General features: G+C 54.0%; 1 protein-coding gene across 1 annotated transcript in view; it reads right to left on the bottom strand.

Annotated features, from left to right (window-relative positions):
- VAC14 (VAC14 component of PIKFYVE complex) overlaps positions 1-20,374 on the bottom strand; it is a 100,974-nt gene that overhangs the window by 19,207 nt on the left and 61,393 nt on the right. The window contains exon 14 of the mRNA XM_072818087.1: positions 19,989-20,121. Coding sequence (XP_072674188.1) covers positions 19,989-20,121 — 133 coding nt within the window. The remainder of the gene's footprint in view (positions 1-19,988; positions 20,122-20,374) is intronic.

The raw sequence follows: 20,374 nt of genomic DNA, 5'->3' as shown, positions 1-20,374 counted from the left end.
CTGATATTTCCCACTCATTTTCTCTCCTTTCTCCTATAATCCCTTTCACTAGTTTCTATATTCCCCGTATGAGTGAAACCATATAATGTTTGTCCTTCTCCGATTGACTTACTTCACTCAGCATAATACCCTCCAGTTCCACCCACGTTGAAGCAGCTCCTGAGCATTTCATCTTTTGAATAGTCAGCAAATAAAAGCAAAGGGAAGGGTCACTAACAGAAATCCTGTTGTTTCCACGACAATCGATTCTGAGAAACACCGACACATGGAAAGCCCTCGAGGACAGGTGGCTCCCACCTTCTCCTGTCACAGAGGCTCCTGCCCGGTAACGACCACACACGGCAGTGCTTCTACATTAGGCATGTCACGTACCTTGAATCCCATTAACGTGGGACAGGTGTAATTTCAGCTGCCCCTCTTAGCAGCGAATGAAAGCGAAGCACAAATGAGAGCCCTGCCAAGCCCCTGTCTGGTGGCCCAGCCCCGTCCCCCTATGCTCTTAGTTGCTGCCAGGCCACACACCCAGCCCTCGGGTCTCACAGCCCAACTGGCACAGGGGCTCAGACATGGTCATGATTTGGGGGTACTTTGGCTGCAGGTATCACTGGGCCCTCTGATGGACTGAAGTCTCAGTTTCTCCAGAACGTTCCTGTGGCTCTGGGGAAATTTACCTGCAAATCAGCTACTGCGGCCTGACCCTCAACCTGGGGCTGCCGCTGTGGGTGGCAGGCAATGACCGCACAGGCCACACCTGGCCAGGACAGTGCTGCCCTGTACTTTACACGTAGTTCCGATGGCTTTTCTCCAGGGGTCCATGGGAGGCAGAATCGGGGAAATGCACCCACAGCTCTGCTAGCCAGAACCCAGACTCAGATATGGCTGAGGTGGAGGCAGGGGAATGACCTCGTAGGGGTGACTCCATCAACAGCTTCCCAGACACCTCTGCTAGGAGCCCTGGCTCCTGAGTGCACGTCCCAGGCCGGCTGCTGCCTGAGGTCTGAAGGGAAGGGGAGACCGGGGCCCTGAACGCAGCCAGGGAACCAGTACGTCTGAGCCCCACGTGTCTGGGAGTCCCCGGGTTAGCCATTAGAGAATCTCAGACGGAGACTTTCTCTTCCTTTAAGGCCTCTGAGCTCCTACCCTTCCAAGCAGGATTTCCTCCCGAGGAAGTGCTCAGCCTCCAGCTCGTGAAGTGGCTGCATGCTGCCCTGATGTTAACACACAAACAGTTGGGAAAACTGTTTTCAGGCCCCAGATGTGCCCGCCCATCCACACTCCTGCCAGCTTCCAGCCACACGCATGGGGGTCCTCAGGGATCAGGTGCTCATGGGCGGAGGGCGAAAGTGAAGCCAAGCACTAGTCCAAGGCCACACTGCCATGCCTGCAGGGGAGCAGAGTTCCTGACCCCGAGTTCACGTTCCATTCTGCCAGACAGTCTCACACTGTGTGTCACCTGCAGGACACAGACCCCAGCGCAGCCCTTCTTTCCACCAGACTGAGGGCTCCAATCCTTGCAACTCAAATATCCAGTGCAGAGACACCCCTTTATCCCATGGCTTGTGACGCATTTCCAGGGAGAAGTAGATAAATAGAGATGTCTTACAATGTGTCTTAGGATGGGTAAGGGTAAGCACCCCCCGCCTTGCCCCATCTCTGCCATTTCCACTTCAGATATGGGGATGACCTTCTGAGAAATAAGGCAAGCAAATAAAATAAGTGCCAGGAGCCAGAGGAGCCCACCCAAGGCTGCTCCACTGTACCTGGGGATGGCCTGGGGACACCCCTTACCCCAAATGTCTTCCTGTTACCGAGTTGTTCTGTTCAGATTTTCTATTACTTCATCCCATTATTCCCAAATGAGTCCTTTGTTCCAGGCCAAGGGATTACTCCCCACTGCTGCTTTTATGACCACAAACTTTTACAGACGGTGAGCATCTCCCTTCCGCGTGCTGGGCACTGAGCCCAGACCCCGAGGCCTCCTTGCAGCTCTGCCTCTCTAATCTTAAAGCCACGCGCCCCACCTGTGTCCAGCAGCCCGCAGTAGTCACTGCACTGAGGCCAGAATGCCTCCCCCAGCAAACTCTTCATTCAAATGGGCTGGCTGTCCTCATGGTTTTGGGTCCTCAGTCATCACAGCGACGAAACCTCTATCTCACATTCCCCTGGTGACTTTTCTTTAAGGGATGTAACCTGCCCTGAATGGTTCCAATCAGGGGCTGCCATTTTGCTTTCTGGTGGCAGCCTCAGTCCTCTGCTCTAGGGCACTGGCCCCCCACTTCTCAGTAGGGAGCCATCACCCCCACGGCCCATCAGTGCCCTCACCTACCCACAAGGTCACACAATTACCTTTCAGAAGCAGGAAGGCCCTCCAAGCCAGGAACAGCACCTTACCAAGAGACCCCTAAACCTGGTCACCTGAAGACCTTATGGGACACCAAGTCCACCCTCAGGCCCACTCCAGGAAGTGGTGATCTGTGTGAACAGGCTTTATAGTCAAGACTGAGAACCACTACCCCCAAACTGCCTTCCCAGAGCTACAGCCACAAGCTCAGTGATAACGACTCTCGGTTAGAAATGGGGAGATTTAAAAAAAAAAAAAAGAAATGGGGAGATTTTATTAGCATCCCAAAGGGTGCGCAGCCTTGGAGCTTTGGGTAAGGCCATGGATGCTGTCGTCATGACGTCATGACGTCATGACGTAACCTCACCTCCCCAGAGCCCAGGTCTGGTTTTCCTAAGTTTCTACCCGAGATTTTGCTATTTCTCTGCTGGTCCACCCGAGAGGTCCCCAGCCCATTGTGCACAACCCCGACTTGCTCTGTTTGAACAGAAGGAAAGGAGGGCAAGTCAGGTCAGACGGGTGCTGCACCCTAGCCTCAGGCTGTGGTTTCTCTGGCAGTCATGTGCTGGGGTGTCCCCCAACCTCGGATAACCCCCGGGGAGGAAGCTCAGTTCACCAGCCACTGTGCTGGGCACATGCCACTCCTGCCTATCTGGCCTTCATATTGTTAGTCTTGAAGGTTTTGTGAAATTTTATAAACTGAGATTGCAGTCTGTAGCTCTTTACAAGTACCTGCTTCCAGGGCATGGAGATAAATGTCAGAAACAGAATGGCAAGTGCAACAGTAATACCCACAGCTGGTCACAGAGCAAGTCTCACAGCAGTCTCACTGCTGAGTCTCTTGGAAAATGGTAAGAAGATCAGAGAAAAAGGGCTGTGCAGAAAAAAGGGTCACAGCAGAGGTGACAGGACAAAGACAGCAAGGACGAGATTCCCTCAGTCCTTGGTGGCAGAGTGAAGTAGCGGGGAGAAGGGGAGGGTTCTCTTATTTGTACCTTCCTTCACCTCCTGCCAGGAAGCTGAAAAAATTCCTCTCGTGATCACTCATTTTCAGGGAGTTTTAAGACGCATGAAATGGGCTTTTCATCTGAATGTTCCTTTCCAGCCCAGGAAATCCGCACAGGATTAAATGAATAGAGCGAGCAAGGGCCCCAGGCGGGAAGCGTCCGTGGAAGTCCCTTTGGGGAAAGTGTCGGCAGGCTTCTGGAGTCCCAGGTCCCAATTACAGACCAGGTCCTGGCGGCAGAGGTGGGCCAGGCGAGTGGCCTGCTGGGGATCGGCCGTCCTGCCCTCCCCCGGCACCCGCCACTGCCATGGAGCAGAGGCCAGGCCGCCACATCCAGAGACAAGCGATGGAGTTGAATACGGCGAGGTGGTGGCCTTGGTAAGGGAGGGTGACCCCGAGCCAGTGTGCTTGGAGCTCAGAGCGCAGTGCCCCACAGCTCGGCATCCTGCGGGGGGCGCGCTCCGAACAAGGCGGGCTGCGGGGCGAGCCGGGGCCGGACCCGCTGCTGGCAAACCACAGCCACAGCTAGACGCGAGCTCGGCCAAGCTGTACATTTGTAAGCGCAAGACCAAGTTTTGGAAGGAAATACAGGATACTAAAGCGGAGGCTACTCTGGGGGAGGAGGTGGTGGTGAAAGGTCGTCTATGTTTTATGGTGCATCTGCTGCATTGTTTTGATTTTTATCTTACATGGTTTATATTTTTTTGAACCATAGATGAGAAGGAAGTTAGAATGCTATACTTCCGGGGATCGTCTGGACTGTCCTGGAGATTCTCAGGGGAGGAGCAGGGATAGGGTGCAGAGAAGGCGGTGCCTCCTCCAGCCGAGATGGCGGAGCTTCTCTCTCCCTGGTGGGGGCTGCTGCAGATTTGCAGATTTAACAATGGAAACATGCATTTTACAAATGAGAGGATCAACAGCCGGGAGATGGTATTTTTAGCTGCTGTGGCTCTTTGCTTCAAAGGCGTAGGTTTCATCTAAAACCAGGCAAACCTCCTACAAAGTCTGCCTGTTTGCAAGGAGTGATTAGCATAATACGAGCGAGCAGGAGAAAAGGCCTGGCTCCACTCGGAGGCAGGAGTGCCTACTACAGGGGAGGCTTTCTCCTGAAATAGAATCACGAGGAGAAAGTCTCAATGGAGACGAAGCCCCTGCCTTCAATGAGGAGAGCCACCCCACACGATGGCCCAGGCAGGCCGAGGATCGTGGGTGCAAGCAGCACACAGGGTGAGAGGTGCATCCACATGCGACCGCAGCTGGGCGCGGCAGGGCCACCCCCTGGGCTGCTAGTGTCACTAGGGCCCCACGCAACCACCTTCTTCCAGGAGAAAGAAGTACAGAGGATTTCGGGGCTGCCTTTCGAGATGCCCCTTCTGAGGGGTAGGGCAGAGCCAAGCCGAGGCTGATGGAGGGGGGGGGGGGCAGTCACAGCAGGAGGGCTCAGGGGATGAAAGCACAGGGAGCTGTCCTCCCTGGAGGCTATGCCAGGGCTCCTGGCCCTTGAGACGCAGCACAGCTGTGGGGGAGCCTGCTGTGCCCCCCCATGCCCCTCGGGCACTCATGCCTGTCGGGGGCTGTCCATCCTGCCCTCCTTTCTCTGGCCTCCCCTACTTCTGCCCTGCCATCGTGTTGGCTTGGGGAAGACTGCACATGTGGAGAGGGGCTTTTCTTCAAACACCACAAAATTCAATGAAAGCTGTGACCTTCTGAGAACCAGAATGACAGATTCTCATCCGGGGAGCCGAGCTAGGGACAGATAGCGCCCGGGCAGCTGCTTGGTCACACCAGTCCCTGAGCCCCATCCTGGGGAGAGTGTGACCTTGGGCTGCGGGTGGGGGGGGAGGGCAGGGGGGCGGCTGGGGGCAGAAGTGGCGGTGCTGCTATCTTGGGCACTATTGGCACAAGAGGGAGCAGCCGGTTCTCCACAGCCCCCTCCCCTCGGGGTCCTCATGGCAGGAAGATCACAGGTCTTCCTGCGGAGGGTCAGGGGACCGGGAAATACAGACAGGGCGCACGGCTGAAGCTCTAAGAAACCGATTACCACACTGCTGGGGGGCTGGGGGGAAGCAGAAGGGATGGGACCGGGGCAGCTGCTCAGGCTTCAAGGGCAGGAAGGAAGTGAGGTCATTCTAGGAACCGGCCAACTGTCTGGGCCAGAGGCTACTGACACAGGTGGGCAGGGAGGCTCCTTCAGGAAAGGGGCTCAGCTCACGTGGGAGGAAGAAAAAAGCTGACTCCTCTGGAGAAATGACTAGACGAGGCAAGTTGGCTGAATTCACAGGCACCTGGAATTAACTGGCTGAAGGCAGTGTCTTCTGGAGAGTCAAACAAGTTGGGGCAGGGATGTCTGGGGTGCTGAGAACGTTTTTAAATTTAGTCCAGATTCGCTGCTCAAAGTGCTGGTCCCAGTGACACTGAATCTTCTAGAAAGATGTAGCAGCCAGACCCCTGGTCAAGCAAGCTTCCCGAGCCACTCCTAACTAGTCTTTGGTGTTCTGGGGGGCGGGGTAATGAGGGAGAGACCTTAAGGTCAGAATTGTAACATAGCCCTGAGTATGTCCGCCCCCCCCCCCCCCCCCCCCCCCCCCGCCCCGGGCCACACTTCCCTTCCACTCAAAGGATGTTCTGGAAGCAGGGCAGGCCACTGGGCTCTCGGGAGCCAGCCACCTCAGCGTGGCCTCATGCAGACCCACAATCCTTCCTTGGCTGGGGGAGATGGGGGCTCACTCAGTGCCATCCTGAAGACTCTAGGGGTGGCCACAGATCAGTGGTTTCTCCTCTCAGTTCTTAGGGACACTCATAGCAGGTGGAGAGTTTTCTGAACCTGCTCAGTCCCTTTGGTAGGTCACTGGGTGCCTCAGGGCTGCTCTTGAGGCAGCCAGGAGCCTGGTCGCAGCCATACTCCCAGCTCCCTGCCATGCCGTAGGCAACCCTAATACCTGCCCTCCCAGAGGCTAGTGGCTTCCAGGCAGACTGCTTGCTATGTCAGAAACCCCTTGTCATCCCCCACCCCCACCCAGGCTCTATCTTTCAGGGCTCAGTTAGACCGCATCTCTTTCTAGAAGCTTTCCTGGACCCCTCCATCGGGGCTGGGCACTCCCTCTGTCCCTGGGAGGGCAGGTATTAGCTCTGTCCACTGTGGTGTCCTGCCAGTGGGCACTAAGACAGGTCTGCTCAGTGACAAATGGCATTTCCTGGCAGCCCCCTGGGGAGGTGGGGGCAGCGCTGGGGAAGAGGCTCTTATCTCTCCTCACCAGGGAGGGGCTGAGCGCTTGCTCTAGGCATTTCCATTCTCACAGAGAGGACTCTTGCCTGGCCTGACAGCTGTGGCCTAATTTCCAGGGCTATACCCAGGCTCCTTATTTTAACCCACTTGGTATTTTTCATTCCTGAAGCATGGGGGGGGGGGGGGGGAGGAGGTGGGGGGGATGGAGAGGGATTCGGGAATGGGGGAGGTGTAGACAAATGGAAGAGATGAGCTCAGTGGGGCTGGAGGACTCAGGCATTCTGGGGAGGGAAAGAGCCAAGAAGGAAAGGGATGGGGTGAGGAGGGCCAAATTGATTTTTAAAAAAGAATTTTAAAAAGGAAAAAAAAGTCCCAAATCCTACCCCCTTGATTTCCCTCAGTAAGCACTTTCAACAAGGTCACAAATGCACTGGCTCTATAGATTTTTGGCTCCAAACCACATTTCAGGCAGCCTTTAAAAGCCAGTTCTTGGCATAGCTTCAGCTGAGCCTGAGGAGAGGAAAAACTAGGGCACTTTTATGCTCCGAGAAAATATCAGATCCAGGTCACAGGTTCCTGGGTCTGGTGAAGCTATGGGGTAACTCCCTAACACAAGCCCAAACCTGAGGACCCCCCACCCCCACCCCATTTCCTCCAGAGCTCAAATCACAACACCAGGGCACACATTTCTTGGTCACTTGTCACCTGTCTGCCTATGTCCACTACACTGTTCCCTTGGTGAAGGGAGGAATACGCTGTCTCGCATGTGTGCAAGGCTGGAGGGGGGGGCCTGGCACGGTGCAGGCGCTCTAGGAACACTCATGGAAAGGACTTCGTGGGGAGTGAATCTTTGACCCTTACGCCCAGCTGGGCTAGCTTGAGCTCGTCCCTCTAACGGTGGACCAGATCCATCTGAGGCCCTGTCCGCTCAGTGTGTGGGCTGCGCTTGGGCCTACCAAGCCCAGGCTATGGCACGATGGCAGCACGTGGAAACAGTTACTGGAAAAACCAGAGTCTCAGTTCCTCATGTGTGAAAGAATTCAGTTGACTCTTAAGGTCTCTTCTGGCCACGCTGAACTGAGCCTAGAATTTGACGGAGACTCTCCTGGTCTCTCTTCAATCAGGGCCTGGAGCCACCATTCTGGGAGCACGCACCACGTGGCCCTGCTGGCAGGTGGTGGGCCTGTGTCTAAACAACAAGGCCACATCCAGCCACACAGCACACAATCTATAGTCTGGTGGGGTGCAGGGTTCAAAAGGAAGGAAGCCACAGAGACAGGATCAGCTGGAGGCTGAATTCCATTCTCTGCCTGCCCTTGTGGTGGTCTCTGGGAAGGTCACAAGTTGCTGGTCACTACACAGCTCCACCCCTGGACAGATGGAGGATTTGGCTGCTGGGAGAGTGGAGGGGATATGTCCTCTTTCTGCTGTCCCCCAGTAGGCCCTGCTTCACATCCTCCTTCAGTCCACATTTGGACCTAGACCACAGCATGGACACTGGTTGAGTCTCCCTCCCCTACCAGCAGCCTCGGGTTCTGGTTCCCATGAAGAACTGCTTTTCCTCCTGCATCTGCAGGTGGGCACAAGGTCCTGTCCTGGACAATCAGGGCACAGGCATTCTCCGGCCACAGTGACAGGCCCAGGAGAGCCAAGCCCAGCACCGCTGCTGAAGGCTGGGGCGCCAAGGGGCAGGAGATAGCCAAGAGCTGTGGGTGGCCATCCTGCCACAGGATTTGCTGACAGAAGAGGAAGAGGAGCCAGCTGTGGAGGGGAGAAGGCAAGACCAAGTCCTGAGGACACGAGGATGGCTCTTGGTACACATGAACCAATCCTTGTCCCTGGCTGCACCCCACCTTTCTGTTTTTCAACAGAGAGCCAGTCTTCTGTCACGTGCAGTCCAGAGTCATGACTGGGCAGCACTGCACAGGGCAGGGTCAGGGCAAGGGCAGAGGAAGAGAGAATGGCGGGCTCATGTGTTGGGTTGTTCAATGGCTTGCTCCCTTACTCTTCCTTAGAAAACAATAAACAGTAGAGTCAAGCCCAGAACACGGAGGGAGACGTGTGTGCCGCATTGGAGCGAATGAGCAGCTGAAAAGGGGGCGGGTGGGTGTCAGGCCTGGCTTGGCGGCCAGCGACCACCCACGCCCCAGGTCTCCGGGCTCCTGCCTGCACAGAGAAAGGGTAGATGCGACTCATCACAATTACTGTCACAGTTGCTGCTGGTACTTACTGCACGGTTGCCAGGTGCCAGACACACTTCTAAACACTTTGTTACGTCATCAAATCCTCCCGAGGATTAGTAGGAGATAACGATGCTCTGCATCTTCCTTTTCCACATTAGAGAACTACTCAGGAAAGCAGATGCGCGGGCCCCCGGTGGCTGTGGCTGGTCAGCAAATCCTTCCCTTTCTCATGGGCACAGTGGCTCCTTTCCTCTGGAGAGCTGTTGCTTCCTATTCCATGCGGATTCTGTTGGGGCTGTCGCTTGTAGCACCCGACCACTGCTGCCCCACCGAGGTGGGCATGTGACCCTGCATGAGCCAATGAGACCTTCTTCCCCTCAGCCTACCCTGTAGGGACGTGGTGGCCACATCTCTGCTACTTGAAGAAACCAAGACAACACGGCCGATCTCAAACAAGGGCCAAGAAGGGAGATGGCACCTCAGGGAAACGCCGAGTTCCCGGATTTTGCTGCTTTCCGCCTCTGTCTGGTCATGCTGGCTAGTCAAACTCCAACTCCCTTGCTCATTTTGGTACCTGTGACCTGGGTTTCTGCCCCCTATCGCTCTGAGTGCCGACCAATACTGCTAGATTAGTGGTTCTCAACTCCAGGCTGCAGCCCACTGCTGGCCTGGCTGCACCAGAAGCCCCTGGGATTCGGCCGGGTGGGGGGATGGAGGGAGACTACGACTTTTTGCTTTGACAAAGTACAAGCAGGCTGGACTGGGTGGCCTCCAAGACCCTGTCCAGACCTAAGAAATGATACCTTTGGGTATTAGGTGGATTATTTTCCAGCTCACTGAGAATGCTTAAGAAACATCAACCAGAAATAGGCAGCTTTATGGTTAGTTTTCATGGGCTCCTAATCCTCTGAAAAAGCACTACAAAACATAAAAAATGCTGAAGAAAAATGGATCACCTGAACTACATTAAAAATTAGTAACTTCTATTTAACAAGAGATACCATTAAGAGAATGATGAAGCATGCCACAGTGTAGGAGAAGATAACTATAGTATACACATCCGAGAAAGACTTGGATCTAGAATATATAAAAAAACTTTCACAAATCAATAAGCATCAAAAACCCAATGCAGAAATAACCTGAAGAGGCTCATCACAAAAGAGAGTATCCAAAAGGCCAGTAAGCAAAGAGGAGTTCTCCTTAGGCTTCAGCGAAACACAAATTAAAGCCACACGGTGATACCACCACCACACACCTGCCAGAATGGTTAAAAGCAAAGAATAATGACACCAGGCGCTGGTGAGGATGTGAGCCACTGGAGCTCTCATACATGGCTGGGGGCGTGGACACTGATGCAGCCACCTCAGAAATGTCTGAACTGCACGATTCTATTTATATAAAGTTCAAAACCAGGCAAAACAAACCCTATAGCGATAGAGGTCAGGGTAGCAGCTTCTCTGGGGAGGAGGAGAGGGGTCATAACTGGAAGGAAGGAGACACAAAAGGGACCTCTGGGTGCCGGAAATGCTCTACTTCTTGATAGAGTGCTCGTTATGTGGGAGTAGACAATTAGTGAAAAATAAGTGAGCGGTAGTACCCTTATGATTTGTGCATGTTTAGATAGTATGTTGTTCTTCAGTGAAAAATCTACATTGACAAAGGCATCACAGGCACCCAGGCTGCATGGGAGGGAGGGAGGGCTGCTGCACTGCCCTGGTCAGGAGAAGGGAAGAAGACAGATCTGGGGCACTGATGCAGAGTGGTACATGCTTGAGAAAGGAAGAGGGTTGTGCCAGAGAGATGCCAGAACAAGCAGTAAACAAGTCAGAGCTCCTGGGCATGGTCTTCTTTGAAGCCACATGAAGGCCATTCTTCCCTCACGGGGAGGGAAATGCAGACGGCAGTCTAGGGCACAGGGGTCCACCCCATGGCATGTGTCTACTGACCACAAGGCTGAGGGTGAAGTGCAAGTGGGAGTGTCATTATGGACTAAGGCAGCAGCAATCTGGGGGTGCACAATAAAGAGGCTGAGATGTCCCCACATTCAGGAAACTCGTCCTATGTGAGAGCTGGAGCCCCCTCTGAGGAAATGGAGAGCATTTTCCCACAGAACACCAAGCACATGGGAAAGCAGCCTCCGAGAGGAAAGAGAGACAAGGCTCAAAATAAACAGCATGGGATGCTTGGCGGCAGGGGACTGGAAAGAAATGAGGGAAGACTCTGGAGGCACCTGAAATCCATCTCAGCTCAGCTTCAGAGAGAGGCCGACACAGAAGGTGCAAGCAACTGTGATGAGGCAGAGGCAGCACAAATAATCTGGGATAAGGAGGGGGTGAGACAAGTCCTCCTGAGCAAGTCAAAACAGAGATTTAGACCAAGAAAGATACTCATTGTCCAAGTGCCAGGCAGTTCCAATGAGATTATGTCATCTAAATATAGACCGGAAGTAGGCCACGATAATGGACGGCAGGAGGCCGAGGCCCAGAAGGAAGACAGGAAAGGACACCTAGACTCAGCGTTTCACTTCTGTATGGGAGGCGGTAGCTAGCAGGATGAGCGCCCTCATAGAGGAGGCGGCTGCGGCCACATCAGGATGGGTCTTGGTGGGGATTTTCTGTGGGTTAACGACCCTGGGTGAAAGGGAGACGCCACAAGAGAGCACAGCTTAATTTTCATGAGGGCTGAGGAAAAGCAGAGTCCAGAGTGAAAACTGGGCAGTTTTCCCAAAGGGCCTCTACCACCCAATCTGTAAGATAGCCAAGATACTCAGCTCTGGGGTCTCTGGACCACTGTACAGCAGCCCCCTGGAGTAGGGAGCATGGAACATGTCCCAGGACTTGGGCTGAGGGCGTTCCTGGAAGGTGAAACTGCAAACTTTTAAAGGAAGTTCCATTATCCACTTTGGATCCCAAGAGCCTCTTCGGTGGGCCATCACAGCCTGGGTTACAAAGTGCCTTTCCCTGTGGATCGTAGGGACTTCACATGGGTTTGTGCTTGCCTCCTGAGGCTGAATTCTGCACAAAGGTTCTCCCAGGTGAGGGTCCTCATCATATATGCTGAGACAGGAACCCTCCTTCTATGTGGAAGGAGAGGCTGGTCTGAATGGCCTTTCAGAAACTGCACATGATAGAGACCTCCTCTATATTTTTCGGAAGACAGGGGCATGGTGTGTGTGTGTGTTCTTCATGGCTACCTGCTAAAGGAAAATGCTGTGGGGAGAGAGGGAAAAACCCACACAGGGGCACCCCAGAAAACCTGAGCTAAAATGACACCATGATAAAAGAAAGAACTTCCTAAGAAGCACTCTACGATGGGTGAACGGGACACACTCTAGAACTGCTGTTCTAGGAGTTCAGAAGCACCTTTAAAACCAAGGACACCTTTTGTCTGTCCTGGCACAGATGCAGCCCTACCCCAAGGAGGCAGGAGGATGGAAGCGGTTTCTAGGGGCCAATTCCTGTCACTGTTTTGTTGAGATATTATATTATGATACTCATCAGCTACTTGCTAATTAACTAAGCTGTCTGACTTACCAAGGTCAAAACTTTGTTAGTTTCTTGGCATCCTTAGGTAAAGTATAAACAGATTCAGAGAGTACTGTCCAGTCCATCTGGAAAACCTCTCAAACTTCAGAAGGAAATTCATTATCAAGTTCTCAGCCACTGACAACAGTTCCTGACAGTCACCCCCGCCCCGCAGGCTGCCTGAGCTACGGGCTGGGGAGCTGATGCTTCTTAGGTGTGGAGACTACAAGAAAGTGCCTTTAATCTGCAGCTGGAAAGAACTCTGCAGCTGCCAGCACCTGCACGACGGGGAGTCCAAGGGATGGCGTGTGATGGGCACAGATGAGCTTCCTGCCGGTCCACCCGAGTGCTCATCCCCTCCAGGAGCCTCGAGGTGCGTGGGGGACGGCTGGCTCCGTGGCAGGAGGGCTGCTTGGGTCACCCCTAACACCACCCCCCAACAAGTTCATCTGTGACCTCTAACCTCCCACAAGCTCTGCTAAAGCGAGCGGACCCTTGGCCTTCTTCCAGGCCTCAGTCATGGGGATCCATGAGGAGCCCTGAAACACGGAGATGCTTTCTTCTGAAGCTTCTCAGACCTCAGCGCCTACTGAGCCAGGCTCCCTCTGGCCAGCACTTCCTCTCCTCCTCCCTCCCCCAGTAGGACCTAATTAATCCCAGCCTTGCCTAACAAGGCCCACCACATGTGGTTCCCATTTTCCAGAAGGAAATACGCCCTTCTTACAGGGAGCGCCAGTGTGTGTGACAGTGGGCCCTACAGGGACAGCGTGGAGACTGCCCGGAGGATGCAGAGCAAAGCCACTGGCCCGCCTCCAGGTCTTCAGTCCTCCCGGGCACTTTTGGGTCACAGATGGTCTTGTGAGGTGCTGGGATGTGGCACCTCTCCATGGGCTAGGAGACTACAGAAACAGATCAGGTTGGGCTCTCTGGGCTGCCGGAATTTTGCCCTTCCCAAGGACATCTTTGTATTTTACTTTTGAGGGCAGACTCTTCTCTTACTCTTGCCTGGCCTGTCAGATCATCCCTGCCAATCACGTTTTCTCAGCATTGTTTCCAGTTAGATCAAAGCCAAGAGCTGGTTGTGCAAAACAGCTCCTGCCACACACTCCCTTTGCTGTCCTGCATCTCCACAAAAGCACCCCAGCCCCCTGGTCTCTGGGGAAAGGATGACTGTGGAAACCTTCAGAAGATTCATACAGGACTGGGCAGACTTAAAGTCAGCAAGAAGAGAAGCTTCTGAGAGGTTAGAAATTCCTTGGAAGGGATCCCTGGGTGGCGCAGCGGTTTGGCGCCTGCCTTTGGCCCAGGGCGCGATCCTGGAGACCCGGGATCGAATCCCACGTCGGGCTCCCGGTGCATGGAGCCTGCTTCTCCCTCTGCCTATGTCTCTGCCTCTCTCTCTCTCTCTGTATGACTATCATAAAAATTAAAAAAAAAAAAAAAAAAAAAAAAAAAAAAAAAAAAGAAATTCCTTGGAAGAATTCCTCCAACCCTGTTCAATGTCCCTTCTCTTTCCCCTCAGCTGGGGACCCAATCAATATGGCTTCAAACTAATAAAAGATCCAAACCCACCTGTATTCTGGGTAGGTGCATCAGGGTCCCTTCCAGCATACATACAGACTTTGGTTGGCACATGTTCGTCAAGGAAATTGATTTGTATTTGGAGCCAAAGAACACATCCCATTAAAGGGGAGCATGAAAGAAAGCGAGTAGGGCCTCTTAGAAGTTCTCTCCTGAGGGTTGGGGGCCAGAGGTAGTTTTCTAAAATGCCATTCGAACCAGGGATCTGGGTCTTGCCACTTAACTTGGATTCATCTTGCATTAGCATCAGCATAGTGGACTTTGGGGGGCCTGGCTAGTGCCCCCCTGGCATGTCAAGTGGCACATATGAACAATGTAAGAGGGGTACACGATGCCAATGAGCTCCAGAGGCTGGAAAGGTCTGGGAGGATGCAGAGTGAGAAGGGGAGCTGAGTGTGGGAGGGTCAGCCAGAGTGGGCTGCCCTAGCCACAGTGGTGACACAGCTGGCCCCAGCCGACGGCCTGTCTCACAGGTGGACCACATGAGGACAGCAAAGTGGAATTTCCCCATTATGGCATGAAATAGAGTTTCTTCTCTTGAGGCCCTCCCCCTGATGCAATTAAATACAACTCCAGTTTCTAGTGGCTTCCTAGGCCCTAGCTCCCCTGCCCCACCACCTACCTCAGCAGCCAATCGAACTCCTCCTTCCTCCCCCACCAAACACAGGGCTTTTATGCAAACCTGGGGCGGGGGGAGGGATGCAGTGGGGGGTGAGTAGGGCAAGGGCAGGAGGATTAGGGGTACACTTTAGGGACTGTGAGCATCTGCTGAGTTGGAAAGGCTGCGATGCCCTTGTGTATTAGAGGTGAGGGGGCACCAGAATGAACCAGAAACCTTATCTCAGGGCTTCTCTGGGCTCGGGTCTCATGGAAGAAGACCCACGCCTGGCCCCTGCTCTCCCACTTGGGCTCCCAGCCCATCCTCTTCAAACACTCTCAGCTTAGGGGCACCCATGTCCTCGGGATGGGTGCTCAGGGCCTCATCCGCCATCAGCTGGGCTGGTTGGGGTTGGAGCCTTCGAGTTCACAGCAGGCACTTGTTAAAAAGAAAGCATTCTCTCTCTGGCAAGTCCTCTCTGCGAGGCAGCAGGGAGGAAGAGGAGGGGGGGAAGCACAGTTGGTTAAGCCAAAGGACGGCTGGCCAGAGGGCCATCTTGGCGGGCAGAGTGGAGCGTCCTGAGACTCACTCACTTCCCAGCACAGAAGCAGGCCTTGTAAGGATCACAGCTGTTGGATCACGCTGCAGTTCATATCAGTTTATCAAACAGGCTGCGTTTTCTCCCTCCTCTCCCTTTCTACTGAGTATAAGTGGCCTGGTTCATGGGAAAACAAGCCCTGCGCTTGTTCTGCTGCATTGGCATGGAGGGTGGGAAGAGGCTGGAGGAGGGAAATGTACACCAACACCTACTTGGGACAGAGTTGTTTTAATGGGGCTGGGGCCGGGCTGCTGGTGGGAGCCCGTGGTGCCGGGGCTGTAGGCCGGGCGCGCCCAGGCCAGCTCTCGGCACGGAAGGTTTAATTATTTCATCCTCTCTGGAGTCTGGTTTCCCGTCCTCACAGACCACCATGGGAGGCAGAGGCCATGTCATGAGGCGGAACAAGAACTCTCCTTTGTCAAGCTGTGCCGAGCGCAACGGTGCGCATGGTCTTACGTAACCCTCTCTGCAAAACGACGACGAGGCAGGCACGACTATAGTAACAGCCAGCCAAACGGCCAAAACTGGAGGAATTGGGATTCGAACCCAAGTCTCTTTGACTCCAGAAGTTCCAATCTTAATCTGCATCCTGCAGACCTGCGGCAGGCCCATCTGCCCCATTTCCATGGAGTCCAAGAAAGGGGGAGAAGAGTGGGCAGGGCTGGGGGGTATCTGAGCCCCTCTGGTGCCTCTACCCCACGACCCCTTCCTCCCCATGTGGGCACAGCCTCAACTGCAGCTAAGAGAGGGCCTGGGCCAGAGTACATCTCAGCAAGGCTAGATGAGATGAGGCTTTGGAGCTACCCACTCCCCAAAATACACATGCGACTAAACTGTTATGTCCACTAGATAACAAGGCCACACAGACACAGAGGAGGTCCGACCTGCCCAGGGGCCTGGTGGGAGTTCGGGGGCCCTATTCCCACCCCCCCACGGAGGTGCAGCCTGGGAAAGCTGCGTGGGGGAGAGGAAACACTCCAGGGTCCTGAGGGAAATCATGCATCTTCCTCAACGCCAAGACGCCCACCAGATGTTTGTCTTTAACTCCGGCCGCTTTTGTCCTCTGGACGGCAACCACTCCTGCTCCCTGAGCTAAACGCACTACTGAAGAAACAGTGGCTTTTCACTCTTCGCCAGAGGAATCTCTTTCTCTCTCTGCGGAACACCTGAGGGGGGGGTTAAATCGCTCTGTGTTTCTGATCAGCAGTCTGCACGGACCATTATTATGCTTCTCTTTAAAGCCATCAGCAAAAAATAAGGAAATGAAACGAGAAGCAGACAGGCGGGCTGATACTCCCGACGGCTGGTTCCCAGCAAACTTCACTGAGGGGCCTCACCCCCCCTGTCTGATCACAGGAAGGAGGAGGAGAGCACATCTTCAAGGCCTCCTCCATGTCTGTCACTGTGTTGTGTGCCCCAGGAGCCTAGGCTGGTGGGCTGGGACCACAACCAGGCTGGTCAGCAGTGGCCTGGCACGCTGGCTTAACAGGCAGCCAGCCCGTAGAGCCAGTGCTGCCCAGAGGAAGCAGGTGCTGCTGCTGCTTCCAGGTGGATGGCAGGCTGGACAAATGACGCAGATGACTGGGAGGGACAAGTGTGAGGGGCCCAGCCACAAGGTTCATTCCATCCCAGCCCACTGGGTTCCTGTGCCAGTGCCAAAGGCCAGGAGACCGCTGGTGTGTGGTATAGCAGTGAGGCACAGCCTGGAGGTCAGGTTTGCTGCCTGAGGTCCCACTGTGGTCCCTGAGGGATATGAGCCCCAGAACAGGGAGTGATCGCCAGAATCTAAATCCCCAGAAGGATGAGGGAAGACCCCACAGGCCCAGAGGACCCTTGGACCCTCTGAAGAGCTGGGCTCCAGGTGGTCCTGGGCCACATGCTGTGCAGGGCCCCTCAAGGCATCTGGCCTCTGCAATCTCACAGAAAGGATAAAGCAGTGGGTGAGGAATTAGCAGTGGGCAAGGGTCTGCGCTCAGCTCCCAGCACACCTGGCAGGCATGTGGCTTTGTCTCATTTCCCTTCTACAAAATGAGGATTCTGGTCAGCCCAAGACACCGAGAAGACATGAGACAAAGCAAGTAAAGTCTCACTACTTTGGAGGCTGTAATGGGAACACAGCAGTGGCCACTGGGCCACTGGCTTCACGGAGCCCTTGGGTCCCTGAGGGGGTGCAGAGAACACCCACGCATGCCCCTGATGCCCACACTTCTGCTTGACGCAGACTGGGGATGCTGTTGACTGCTCTGAGCTCTCTCTCCCCAGGCCCCTGATGGGGCATGTGACGCTGCTGGAGGATGGAAAAACCCATTATGGTCCAGTTCTCCAGAGGGGAACTAGTTGTAAATGCCTTCTTCAAAGGCCTCTCTCTCCACTGGATCCCAAAAGGCTTCCAGGCAAGGAGGGCTCATCAAGAGAAGTGACACGTCTGCAATTTGGAAAACCATATAAACTGCCACTCATGTGGGGACAGACCACTGCTCTCCTGGTGGTGGTGGGGGGTCTCCTATACCACTTCTAATCCCCACTCTAGTCCCAATGACTGTCCAACTTGGTGGGAAGTAAAATTAGAAATCTTCCTCGTCTGGCCAATCAGGGTTAAGAATCCATTTCTGTCCCTGTGTAACTGCAGTTCTCACCTGGGATGATTTTGCTCCCCAGGGGGCATCTGGCAATGCTGGAAAACATTTCTGACAGTCCCAGCGGGGAGGGCAGGGGGTGCTCCTGACATCAGTGGGTGGGGGCCAGGGGTGCTGTTCCCCCGGGACGGGCACATGCGATGGTCCCACCCACCAAGGACTACCCAGCCCCAATGCCAACAGTGTTGAGCTTGAGAACTCCCGCTCTATGTGACCCCAGAAATGCAAGAGGGCCGTGACAGCCTCTTACCATCACAGGGACCCCTTGTGGTGGTCTGGACCATTAGAAGCCCGTTCCTCCCAAGGGGCAAAAACTCGGTGGTCCTATTTGTCCTTCTGGCCAGGCAGATCTGTCTCCTCCTACAACTCAGTCCTTTGGTCTATGCCCTCAACTCCACCCTCAGCTCTGGAGCTAGAGCCCTGGCAGGCAGTGGTAGATGAAGGGGCCAGGGGCTGCTCACTCCATTTCTTTCCTTCGGTTCGCCTTTATGGCTGGGCAGGTTCCTGGCATGGCTCCTGGCAGACCCCTGTGGGCCTCATCTCCCCTCACTGTCTCCTGCCACTCCCTTTTGCTTCTTCCCACCTCTTGGACCCTTTTTCTCAGCCTCTGTTCTTGCTTTCCTCTTCTTTTACACACTGGAGCTCCCTAGGGCTCTGCTTCAGGCCCCTCCTCTTCCGCCTCTGCCCCTATTACCACTGACTGTTCTTATTCCCTAAGAATGAAAGCTCCACAAGGACAGAGCCATCAAGAGCTGTTCTTGGCAGAGTCAGTACTCAGTAATACTATCTGCTGAATGAATGAGACATAAATGAAGGAAGAACTATGCTATCCTTTTCCACATTTGTAACTAGGGCATAGGTCCCTCTTTTGAGGGTCCAGGATAGCAACCTGCTTCTTCATCTCTCCTTTGATGTCACCAGAGCAAACTGAAACTGAAACTCAAAACTCCGCCCTCCCTCCTCTTCTAGAGCTCCCATCGCAGGGACTGCCACCACCATCCACCCCGTGCTCACACCAGAGTCCTGGGTGTCATTCCAACAGCTTGTCTTCTCAGGCCCTCAGGTAATCGATCATTAATCAATGATACTTCTTACAAATTATCCAATACTGCTGCTTCTTCCCATCCCCCTACCAAGCAGCCACCACCTCCCACTTGGACAACAGCCTCCCAACTGGTCTCCCACACATCCACTTTGCTCTTTCCACCCACCCCTTCTTCTCAGCAGCACAGTAATCTTTAAAAATCTTGTCTCACTGTCCCCCGCATCCAAGCCCTTTCAGTGGCTCCCCCCGGCCTCTGGGTGAGGCCTCCACCCTTGGTGTGGCCAGCAAAGGTGGGTCTCTCTCCCCTTTACCCTCTGAATCACAGCAAGATGAACTCTCCATGTTCTTTGCTAACTGTACAGGCTGGACCCTCTGCCAGCAATCCTCCTTCAACCCCTAGAGCCCGCAGATAGCCTTGGGAATCCTCCCAACTCCATGGGCCACACTGGTCTAGTCAGCTCCCCAAGCACCCCGGCCAGCTTTGGTACCCCAACACATTAGAAGTGCTTATTTCACACATCGGGCAGTGACTAACAGTCATTAACTAATAGTCACCCTCAGTGACTAACGGGCAGCCAGGGCTGAGAACTACTGCCATAGAGCATTAGAGGCCACTCAGACTATTTGCCAAAACTCTTCTGCCTGGCTTTACTGGGGAGCCTGAAGAAATCTGTGCCCCATCTAGATTTTGGTGACCTGAGGGGCACTCTTCAGTGACCCCGGCTCCATGGAGCTAAGGAGGAGGCAAAGGGCCAGACCTGGCCATACTGCTGGTGATGGGAGTTCTAGAGGCCAATAGGGGATGGGGCTCTGGGACTGACTGTCCGGGCCAGGCTCACATGACTCAAGATTCCAGCTCTGCCAGAGCAACTGTTACCACCAACTCTGGCCAAACCCTGTGCTGGCTGGGCACCTGAGCACAGCGCCGTTTCGTGTTCCATCTGGCTCACCTACTTTCTTCCCCAAAGACTCCAACAAGGGCGTGCTGAGAGGACATTTAACCTCAAGGGAAAACAGTGTCTCGACAAACAAAAAATTTACTCATTCGTTTGAGAAACGGAGACATTGACCTCTCTGGTGTTGGCAGCACCAGCAACCTAGTGTGAAGGGGGGTTCGGTTTCTTTAAGAATAAATGCAAAGGAAAAAGAGGGGAGAGAAGTGGAAGAGAAAATGGTTGCTTGGACCCCTTGCACTGTGTAAAGTGAAAAAGCGTGGCTGTGTGAGGAAGAGAAGGTGCGCCGCGCCTGACCTGATGATGAAAGCGCCTCTGGCCTCCAGGAGCTTGCGTTCACTGCTGAACCTCTTGAGAAGGTTGATCATGAACTTATAAAAGTAGGAGTTCATGGTGGGGGTGGAAGGAGAACATTCTAAGCCTTTGGTACCTGCAGAGAAAGGGACAGAGCTGAGACTTAGTCCATGGTCACAGGGTGTTGGGACCCCAAAGAACATACACAATTATAAATGCCAGAAAGGTGGTGGCGGCGGGTCTGTGTATAACAAGGTGAGGGAAAAATCTTCAATTCTGGGCCTCAGGTCAATGGCAAAAAAAGCCAAACTATACAAGTACGTACAAGCAAATACAACTGCTTACTGCACAAATACCCACGAACCCATCCAACTCTCCAGCCATCCCCC

Source organism: Canis lupus, chromosome 3 (assembly GCF_048164855.1).
Source record: "Canis lupus baileyi chromosome 3, mCanLup2.hap1, whole genome shotgun sequence".
NCBI lineage: Eukaryota > Metazoa > Chordata > Mammalia > Carnivora > Canidae > Canis > Canis lupus.
Note: the sequence above shows the minus strand (reverse complement) of the source record. Positions and strands in the feature narration are given on the sequence as shown.